Consider the following 11,722-nt stretch of genomic DNA (forward strand, 5'->3'; position numbering starts at 1 on the left):
TTTGCAGCAACAATGGCGTCGTCTTCCCAATCATGTGTTCACAAGCATCACAAGGTCCATGCGGAGGCGTTGTGTGGCAGTTGTCAACGCACATGTTGACCATACACGCTACTGAACTTGTGTGCCATCAGATTCTCGTGCTTGGGACTTACGATTTAAACTGTTGATGTTATTACCGAATATCGTAGGTGCTTGGAACAAATTATGGTTACCACCGTTAATTAAAATCCTTTATGGACATTAATGATTAAAATATACCTTCTCTGATACATTTGTCCGTTGTATATCATATATGGGATTACTTTTAAAAATGTGAAGTTTTTAATTTGACTCAGTTTATTTGTTATTTGCTATTTACCACAAACATGGTATCAAGCAATGAATGAATGAATGAAGCGTGAAAGACCTGTATTGACAGAAACTTTTCTGCGCCACATATTTTCATCATATTCATAAATGGTTTTATTAACCAGTTGCTTCCAGTTTCTCTTTGTAGGAAATACACCACAGCTTACATATGTACAAAGGTTTCGTAGGCTATACTTGTTAAGAAGTGATAATAAATCTCCACATACAGATTTAGGATTAGTTGGATTTGCAATGTATGCACCAAAAAGATGTTTAGCAAAATTGTTACAGGTTAAATTACATAAGCGGCCAAGCAGCTGAAGTTTACACTTGTCGATAAAGTGCAAGCAAAACAGTTGGAATATCTAGACCAAATACACAAATACCACTATTTGCTTGTCTAAGGGCTGTTATAAGGTCATTAATAAAGACTAAAAAGATCCAAGCAGAGAGAACTCTTCCTTGTCCGACACCTTGTCTTACATGATATATATCTGACTGTTCACCCTGATAAGTAACAAAAGCATGGCTATTTGTAAAGCTATGGTGTAATAACCTGCATGTATTTCCTCCGATACCCATTGGTGTAATTTATTTTTTTAAAAGCCGTCCTGCCATATTCTGTCGAGAGCCTTTTCATTGTCTAAGAAAGCAGCATATACTGTAGAATATCGCTGTACGTAAAATTGAATACTTTCAATAAGGGTAAAAACGGACATTATTGCTCCATGTTCTTTTCTAAAGCGGAACTGGAGCATGTCAGGGAAATCAGGATTTGTCTTTATCATTTTTAGTTCAATGCGCTTAACAATAAGTTTTTCAAACAGCTTTCCAATGCATGAAGTTAAAGTTATACCTCTATAGTTTCGGGGATCCGATTTGTCATTCTTACCCTTGTATATAGGAATGACCATTCCTAGTCTATAATTAAAAGAAATGTATTGTAGTCTTAACATAGCATTAAACAGGGCACACAGATATCTTATCAAGGATTCACCCCATGTGAATTATATGCTCGTTTGTAACTTTATCAGGCCCAGGGGACTTGTTTCTACTCAGCGTTTTTATAGTATCATTTATTTCTACAGTAGAAAATTGTCTTTCTAGTTCCTCATCATGTGCCCCTATGTCTTCGTGAATACGCTCTAGGGAAGAAGATATTTCTTTTTGAAAATTTTCATCAAAAGTGTCTGAGCAATGTGGCTGAGCTAGATCATAGTAATATTTTCCCCTTAATCTACAAATGTCCGAGGGTGTTGTGACACTCTCTCCCTCAAAGTTGAGTTTTGTTATATCTGTAGTTTGTGACCTTTGCTTTATTACAGCTTTGTAAAAGGAATGTATATCAAGTTCAGATGATTTTTTAATTTCTGTAAGGGACTTTTTTGGATTTGCGATAAAGGCGTCTAAAACACCTTTTTTCATTTTTGTAAGATATACGTTCGTTTGAATTAGTCCACATTGTAGATTATCAAGCTAAGATATCAGGTCATTAATATAGACTAGAAACATCCATGCTGAGAGCACGCGACCTTGTCCTACTCTTTGTTGAACATAGAACAAATCACTTGTCCTCCCATTGTATTTAACACAAGCACTTGCTTCTTGGTAAGACTGACGGATAATGTGCCATGCATGGCCTTTCACACCAAGATTGTATAGTTTTAGTAGCAGCCCCTCATGCCATATCCTGTCGAAGGCCTTTTCGTTATCCAGAAAGGCAACATATATATTTGAGTGTCTATCTTGATAATAGGAAATAGCCTCTTTTAACACATATGTAGCAACACTGGCGCCATGCTCTTTCCGGAAGCCGCACTGGAGACGATGTGGGAAATCAGGATTAATAGATTTGATGTAGGACTACAGTCTGTCTAGCAACAGCCTCTCAAATACCTTCCCAATCACGGATGTTAGAGTGTTATCGCGATAATTAGCTGGGTTGCATTTATCTTTATTTTTTCCTTTGTAGATGGGAATAATAGTTCCAGTTCTCATCATGACAGGCGTGTAACAAGTACTGATCATCATATTGTAGAGGTGTGCCAGATGTTTAAACAGAAGATTGTCAGCATTAAAGAGGTGTTCTACAGTAATACAGTCTGGTCCGGGAGACTTCAGCCTCTTAATGGTTGATTTCACTTCATTAGATGCAATACTTGTCGTCAGGATTGGATCGTTCTCAGATATGTTACTGTTTGCTATATCACAAACCTTTGATTTTGTTTCCTCATAAAAGTCCGCTTCAAACTCAGCCCTACCGAGAGGAGACAGCAGATCCCCATAGTAATCAGTCCACATATTGCAGATGTCCTCGGGTGTGCTGGCCGTATTAGCGTCTCTAACAATGGCCATAGAAAATAAATCAGGGACATCACCTGTCATTGTCATCATCAAAGACTAATGTTTTATCAAGCGTGAATTAACGATATATTATTAATCACCTCAAGCGATTTCCGATTAGGATAAGTATTGCATTACAGAAAAGATAAGGATATAGTATTTGTTATTTGTTATGTACCACAAACATGGTATCAAGCAATTTTGAGACGGGATACTGTTGGGAAAATTATAACGTTTTCAAAGTAATTCAGTTTCATTTCGAATCCTATCTAATTACCTTGGATTGTGTAATATGTGATATTTGTTTTGATTGAATAAGGGGTCTCCCCACCCCCAACGGTGTCCTCCCATTAGTTAGACGTCCCAATAGTTAGACAGCTTATAACAACACTTTAAACGGTTGAGTGCACACTAATCCTTATGCTTGTTACCTCAGACTTTAAAATGGAATAATCCAGATAAGATCTGACAAACAAAGGAAAGCAGCTTTAAATAGATACTTTAATATTATACTTAACATTTAATGACACTTTACATTTGATAAATTTTATACAGTTTGTAACAACACTTTGTGACAGTTTTTGGTAATGTACACTTTACATTTAATAACTTTTACAGTTTATTTATCCCAGACGAAGCAAGTGTGCTATGTGACAGAGGTCTGTTGAATCGCTCTGGAACTTCTGTCTTCAGTTGTCGAAAAAGCCGGCCATAGGTTGTTGCTTGGCGATCTGGCAAAAGGGCGAACACAAGAGGGAAGGTGTTGGGACCAACTCTGGCATGAATGATGTATACTTGATCCCATAAACCTTGACATGCTGTGAAGGTACCATCCATGTAAAGGGTGTCAGCTTCCTGGCGTGCTTGTATCTGTTCTGCAGTGGAGAACGCCAGGATCTTGTCATCGTCGCCGTCGCTGAACAGTAGAAAGGGACGTCCATCTGTTGTCTCTGACCATTTGTCTTCAATGTCTACTGCTGACCGCGACCTGGGTAACGCTCGAATGTAACGCCTGAACAAGAGCAAAGGAACAGTTACACATATGTTACATGAAATATTGATAATGATTTCATTAACTTGAAATGTTTAAGAGCGAAACAAGTTATGTGGGACCTAAAAAAAGAGTAAATTCTAACCAAGTCAAAAATACGGGATGATATTTACCTGTAAAGTGCACCTTTCACGCTCTGAAATGACGGCATCGCTGGCATGTTGGCTTCATCTACATGTACTTGAGTGACTTGCTCCTCGTACAATGCCTGCATCTGTGTGGTTTCTTCTCGCGCTCTTTTACGAAGATTGCAGACAAAGTTCACTCTGGTTTCATCTTCAGGCGGATGGTTATGTTCCGACTGATTGCAAAGAAAGTCACCGACAGTCGTACATTTCCCATTGCACGTCTTGACGACACATCTCCAATGTGTGCAGGTTTGCCTCTCGCGGTTTCTGTTGTAAATATATCCATCTAATATCAACTGCTCACTTCCGAGCCGAGAGGTGAGGTACTCTACTTACCTTTAACCAACCATATCGATACTGATAATGATACGTACCCCAAGATCATTTTTATTTGTTTGATGAGTAGATAATCTAAACTCGACTCCTTCAACTAATCATACAGTAAGACAATTAAGCTACTCCATAGTTTACATAGGAAATCTCATGCCTATTGAACCTGTGCTGAGAGTAAGGTAATTTAGGTTAATTAAACGAAATTATAACATATATTACTCCCTAAACTGTGAGTCCCCTATCCCTACCCAGTACTTTAATCTAATTAGGACCGATCCATTACACCTGTAGGTATATTCCCTCTTTGCCCGAATAAACATGTCTAACAATTGGGACGTCTAACTAATGGGACGTCTAACTATTGGGATATAACCCCCCCCAACGCCATTCCACGAGAAATTCAAATGGTCGGCCCCGCTACATTGAACAAGCAATTGTGAGTCAGGATACTGTTGAGAAACGTTCTCAAAGTAATTTAGTTCCATTTCAAATCCTATCTGTACGTATGTTCGTTGTTTATCGCCGCACTCAGCAAATAGTCCAGCTATATGACGGCGGTCTGTAAATACACTCTCCAAAAAAAGAAACGCACAGGTACATTTTTAGTAAATTTATTGTACCTAAAGAAGTCGATATATTTAATTTAATATCATAGATACAAATATGAATTTTTGGAGCTCGATAGTCACATGTTGTCGTTGTACAGATGCATTGAAAACTGTTCATTGTCATGTCACATAAGGCCACAAGGTGACGCTGAACTCAGCATCTCCTGTTACCGCCCCGGGCAGAAAATACGGCTCTGCATCTGCTCGGTACTGACTGGATAAGTACGATTTCTGTCCTGCGGAAATCTGCGCCATTCTGCTTGTAACATGTTGGCCAGTTGTGGGATTGGGTTGAGAACTGAAGATCTCGACGGCCAGGGCAAGTCGTTGATGTTGGCATTATTAAGATAGTGTACCGTGACACGAGTTGTGTGCGGTGGAGCGTTGTCCTGTTGAAACAGTTCCCTCTGGCGGTCAATGATTGGATGAAGGTGAGGTTGAAGAAATTGATTCATATAGCGATTTGCTGTTAAATCTCCCTGAACCACAACCAAGTCAGATATCGTGGTGTAGGATATGGCACGCCACACCATGACACTACCGCCACCGAAATTGTCGAATTCACGTACACAATGTGGGGCAAACGCTCATTTCGACGACGATATACACCTTGTCTTGTGGAACAGTCGAATGTAGCGATTCTGTGCAGGGGTGGTAACTCTTGGTTGGCCGGTTCTCGGACGGTCTGCAATGGAATTGAACTGTGTGTATTGGTCACAAAGGCGGAAAATGGTGCTGTGGTGGACGTTGAAGTGGCGTGCAACAGAAGACTGCGATTCCCCTCTTTGGATACGTCCTATGGCGATGATCCGAGTCTCGGCATTTTCGAACTTGACAAATGTTGACAATTGAATGGCTTATGCTTGCCCTTTATAGCCACAGCCACGAGTTACGAATGTCATAAGTGCATTTTGCTTTACTGTTTTCCTCCATGACATTTTTGAACAAGTGTAAAAACAATGCCGTTTAAGACATTGCAAATCTACAATGGCTGCGTTTTGACGCACCGTTTGTCGAATATCAGGACACCAACATTTTCCGATAACATATATCAAATGTATATACCGGATTTTGTGTGTTGTCAGGTTCAATGAACTATATACTACCTGTGCGTTTCTTTTTTTGAAGAGTGTAATTGAGCCTGAGCCTGGCAATCCAGTGCTTGACATCATGAGCATCGATCCACGCAATTGGGATACAATGACATGCATCAACCAAATCAGCGAGCCTGACAACCCGATCCCGTTAGTCGCCTCTTACGACAAGCATGGGTTGCTGAAGATCTGTTCTACCCCGGATCTTCATGGGTCGTATCCATCTGCCTACCTTGGATTGTGTAATATGTGATTGAATAAGGGGTCTCTCCAACCCCAACTCCCACCCCCAATCCAATGGTAGACCCCGCTACTACAATGAACCCCATAGTGTGGGTGTGGTGATGGAAGGAGAAAGGCATCACTCGGGTACAGCATTGGCATCATCAGAATCGATCCACGCAATTAGGATACGATGACATGCATCAACCAAGATAGCTAGCTTTACCACCCGGAACCAATTCCGAAGACCGATTATAACCCAAATCTCCACGGGTTGACGCCGAAGACCTGGGTTCGATTCCCGACATGGGTACAATGTGTGAAGCCCATTTCTGGTGTCCCCCGCCGTGATATTGCTGGAATATTGCTAAAAGCGGCGTAAAACCATACTCACTCACTCCACGGGTTGACGTCAATCTAGAAACAAATCATACCTAGCATGCGCACTGTTTACTTTCCATTCCTTTGGTGAATATTAACAGGAATTTTGATTTTGTTCCTGCCTTTCTTCTCAGCACCGTATTGTTCCCGTATAATAACTTGCTATTCAATCCCGATTGCATACATCAATGCTCGTGATGTCAATCAATGGATTGTCCAGACTCGATTATTTACAGACCGCCATCATATAGTTGGATTATTGCTGGACCGGCGTTAAACACGAACAAAATTAGTCCATTGAACTTCTCAATCCAAGAAGACACCAGTTGCCTGCAGGTTTCGTTTGTGCATACTTTGGACAGGTGCTCCCTGCAAATATTGAACTATTCCGAAGTAGAAACGTTCTATATCCTCAATGTCAACATCCTCCCGTGGGAGTGTCAGTTGAATTAACATATGTGAAACACGAAATGTATATTCAACAAGCTTCGTTTGTTTGCTTAGTTGTTTAACGTCACACAATTGTAAATAGTATATTTTCGAAACACTAAATTATGATATTTCCATACCAACCTTATAGTTAACCAATTCCAGGAGTTTGCGTAAAGGTGAGTGTATCCTGCCCCACCGGTAAAAGCCGTCACAAACACACGCAACGGCATGTCAATTGTTAACCATATGGTACAAGTCAAAATGGGGAATTGCATTGCACAATTTGGTCACTGATGTTAGTCCACTTGATGCATTTGTCACGGATGTAATTACACCTCATAAACAGAATTAGCATATATAATGGGACTCGTCAACGTTGCTGTATAGTGTCACAGCTGACATGTTCTATGCTCGTGTGGTCATCTCTCTGTAATTGGTAGGGGGCACAGGTGGCCCAGTCGTCTAAGGCGCCGCGATTCGCTGTGCAGAGTTGCGTCTCTTGTGCACGCCAGAAACCTATGATTGTGGGTTCGAATCCCGGTTCGCCCCGATTATGTTTCTAGGTTTGTCAACACCATACCCGTGCTCGTGGATTTCACCGAAGTGGTAAACGTCTGAAACCTGCTTCACTTCGGGCTTTCCTCCCACATTAAGCACCCGGTGATATAACTGGAATGCTGTTAAAATCGGCGTTAAACCCAACTCACTCATTCACTCACTCACTGTAATTGGTAGATTATGATTAGGTTTTCTGAACTTAAGAATTGGGCCGTAAATCATCTCTGACATCTCCGATCATCAAAGGTATTTTATCTCGATTCTTTTTTTGTAAATAACCCCGACCCTTTGACCACCATAGCACAGGGTCCAGGGTATGTAATGGGATAGACACAGAATACACTTGATGGTCGAGGATGCCTCTTTGGTTAATGAAAATAAGTATCGTACTCTTGTCTGTCTTATGTGCAGAGGGGCACGGGTGGCCTAGTCGTCAAAGGCGCCGCGATTCTCTGTGCAGAGTTGCGTCCCTTGGACACACCAGAAACCTATGACTGTGGGTTCGAATCTCGGTTCGCCCCGATTATGTTTCTAGGTTTGTCAGCACCATACCCGTGCTCGTGGGTTTCACCGAAGTGGTAAACGTCTGAGACCTGCTTCACTTCGGGCTTTCCTCCCACATTAAGCTGACACGCCGTGATATAACTGGAAAACTGTTAAAAGCGGCGTTAAACCCAACTCACTCACTCATTCTTATGTGCAGAATTCGTGAAACACCAGACTTACTGTTGTAAACTTATGATATTATTATCTCCTTTATAAATCTGGCGAGTCTCCCATCCGTGCCTTGCTTGAGACGTTTGTGCCATAAACCAACAAGACATTAAAAGAGCAACGATTGCAAAGAAGAGTTTGTGTTTCGATGTCTCCAGAACATTTGACATTTGAAGTGAAAACAAGGTAATCACTAAATTTTAGTATTTAAGAAAACTCAAGACAGAGGCCTGTGTAATTTCCTATATATAATGTCACCTAATTATGCAAAGAATATTAGATATTCGTCAATCATCTAAAATGTCCACAGTGTTCATTCTTCTGAAATGAGTGAATGCGTGAGTACATCGGAAGGCAAGCGCTTTCTAGGTGTCAAACGTCAACACCCAACAACATGGTTCGAGGTGAATGTGGGCGTTATCAATTATATCTTTATGCATACAAAAGAGTTATAGGATATTTAATAAGGTAATTCAGTCCGATTGTCGCTTTGCAAAGAAATGTTATTATATGATGCTTCAGGCAGAAAGTAATGGTAAAATTAATTGGGTCTCAAAATGTAAATCGTTATTGTTCAATTTGAGTTTTGGCTCTGTATGGGAAAACCAGTGTATAAGTCATCCTCATTCGTTTTTGTCAGAATTTATGTCGCGTCTGAAATGTAGTTATGAACAGGGTTGGCATAGTCTTCTGGAAAAGGGTAGTAAATCTTTCTCGTATTCTCTATTCAAGGTATCGTTTGGTACAGAGTTGTATCTTAGCTGTGCGACCGTCAGTAAATTGAGAGTGGCGCTTGCTCTGTTTAGATGTTTTTCGCATCAGCTGTGTGTTGAAACTGGGAGATACGCTAATATCCCACGTGACAGAAGACTATGTTGTGTTTGTAATGCTGTGTATGTGGAGGACAAGTATCATTTTTTGTTAGTTTTCCACCCAGTTACGGGTGGATCACTTACCACAGAAATATTGTGAATATCCGACCAAACATTAATTTAATATCATTATGTCTAGAACTGATTGTAAAGTAATTAAACGTCTAGCTATCTATATCTATCAAGCGATGTCACTTCGTAGTACATTACTGTCAGCACAATAAAATCTGTGTACATCACGTCCATAGTAATGCAACTGTAACTATGGGACGATGGCCTACACTTACGAAAAGTAAACCGAATCGAGTGCGTGAGTATGGTTTTACGCGGGAATATGGCAGGGGACACAGAAATGGGCTTCACATATGGTATACATGTGGGGAATCGAACCAGGGTTTTCGGCGAGACGAGCGAACGCTGTTAGGCTGTCCCACCACCCTCTTTATAAGTGATCATACCACTTTCTCTGTGTTCAGTAACCCTGAGTCAGTCGGGTAGCCTAGTGGTTAAAGCGTTCGCTTGTCACGCCGAAGACCCAGGTTTGATTCCCGACATGGCTAGAATGTGTGAAGCCAATTACTGGTGTCACATGCCATGATATTGCTGGAATATTGATAAAAGCGGCGTCAAACCAAAGTCACTCACTCTTACCTTATCCACATTGGTACAAATGTGTGAAGCCCCTTTCTGGAGTCACCCGTTCCTATTTTTGGAACATTGCTGAAAACAGCGTAAAACCAAATTCGCCCCGTCAATGTTCTCAGAGAACAGATGCCAGATTTGCTGGTCAGTCATTCCTGTGTTTTGTGGTTGAAGGTTGCTGCTCGTATGTTTGGCCAATGAGATACTCCCCGGGGGCTGCGCATAGTAGTTACATGTTGATCCATGGCCCTGGGTATAACTGTATAGGCTGTGGGTATGCGTTGTGTGTAAGTAGAACAAAACACGTGCTATCATCAGACAGTCAGTAAACCTTGTTTTACAGTGTAGGTTGGTTGGTTGGTTGGTTTGTTGTTTAACGCCGCACTCAGCAATATTCCAGCTATATGACGGCGGTCTGTAAATAATCGAGTCTGGACCAGACAATCCAGTGATTAATATCATGAGCATCGATCCACGCAATTGGGATCGATGACATGCATCAACCAAGTCAGCGAGCCTGACCACCCGATCCCGTAAGTCACCTTTTACGGCAAGCATGGGTTGCTGAAGACCTATTCTACCCCGGAATCTTCACGGGTCTTTACAGTGTAGGACACACAAGAGACAGGCCTGGAGCGAACCTATTCTGATTTTTAGTTAAAAAGTATTCACGTAACTCCACAGCCCCTGAGCACAGTGTTGTGTGGGGGTGCAGGGTAGCCTAGTGGTTAAAGCCTTCTTTCGTAACGTCGAAGGCCCGGGTTCGATTCCCCAGAGGGGTACAATGTGTGAAGCCTATTTATGGTGTCCTAGCTGGAATATTGCTACAAGGAGGCGTAAAACTCATTGATGAGATACAATTGTTGCATAATATTGGTCAGAGGATACATCTTCGTTCGATAAATAGAAACTAACAGTGTCGTGGTTTATTTGTCTGTGTTGTGTGTTCGTAAGGGAATATTGAAATAAGAATCTTGTTCATCGGATGAACAAATACACTGCTTTTGACAGTGGATCGATGTATTTGCTTTCTGAAGACGCGATATACTTCTGCATCACAGCTGGTCACATGTTAGTGTCATCATCCAGTCAGGGTTGGTATTGAGCAGCATAATATACTACAAGAACAATCAGAAGGTTCCACGCCGTTCCCATACTTTTTGCAAGTTACGTTTTAGACCTGTGCTGAATTGAAACATCGTCAGCACAGAGTTACAAAAAAACACCCTATAATCTTTATTATTCAACCATGTAAATATAGAAAAGTGTGGTGTTAATAGCTACATCGAGCGCTCACTCCAAGCGCTGCTTAAACCTCAAATGATGCTTTTATCGTGATTATTATTTTTTTAATTTCTTATTTTTCTTCTTTTATTTGCGGGTGAGGGGGTGAGGGTGTGAGGGTAGGGGTGGGGATGGGGGTTAGGGAGGCTGGGATTTTCTACACAATCACCATTGGAAGTTCTCACACTGGTGTCCTGTGCGGAGAGGAAATCTCACTGTGACATGCCACGTGTTACATGGCTGCTACCGGTAGAGTAGAACATGCTTACCCTTTTCGCGAACACCTGGTGTTATCACTGATTTTCCGGTTTGTAGTATCCAATGGCATTGAACGCTTCCATAATGTAATAGTTTGATCACCTCTCCACATTTTCTCTCCTATGCCAGTTAATGATACATCATATCTACGTTCCAAGTATTGGTGACTTGTTCCTTTCGTTGTGACAGTTTTCAAAAATGTTATATATAATGGTTGACTGCCAAACTGAGTGAGTGAGTTGGGTTTAACGCGGCTTTTAACAGTATTCCATTTATATCACTGCGTGTCAGCTAAATGTGGGAGAAAAGCCTGAATTGATGCAGGTATCAGACTTTTACCACTTCGGTGAAACCCACGAGCACGGGTATGGTGCTGGCAAACCTAAATAACATAATCGGGGCGAACCGGGATTCGAACCCACAATCATAGGTTTCTGGCGTGCACTCTGCACAG

The 11,722-nt window shown here is 41.3% G+C and overlaps 1 protein-coding gene across 1 annotated transcript; it reads right to left on the reverse strand.

The window, feature by feature from the left end:
• Nucleotides 1–3,303: 3,303 nt before the first annotated feature.
• LOC125377030 lies at nucleotides 3,304–4,208 on the reverse strand. The gene is made up of 2 exons (XM_048389822.1): nucleotides 3,856–4,208; nucleotides 3,304–3,703 (listed from the first exon to the last, which is right to left on the reverse strand). The coding sequence occupies exons 1-2, from the start codon at nucleotides 3,954–3,956 to the stop codon at nucleotides 3,304–3,306; spliced, it is 501 nt and encodes a 166-aa protein (XP_048245779.1). The 5' UTR covers nucleotides 3,957–4,208.
• Nucleotides 4,209–11,722: the final 7,514 nt, after the last annotated feature.

This window comes from Haliotis rufescens, unplaced genomic scaffold, assembly GCF_023055435.1.
Source record: "Haliotis rufescens isolate VD_foot unplaced genomic scaffold, xgHalRufe1.0.p SCAF_8, whole genome shotgun sequence".
NCBI lineage: Eukaryota > Metazoa > Mollusca > Gastropoda > Lepetellida > Haliotidae > Haliotis > Haliotis rufescens.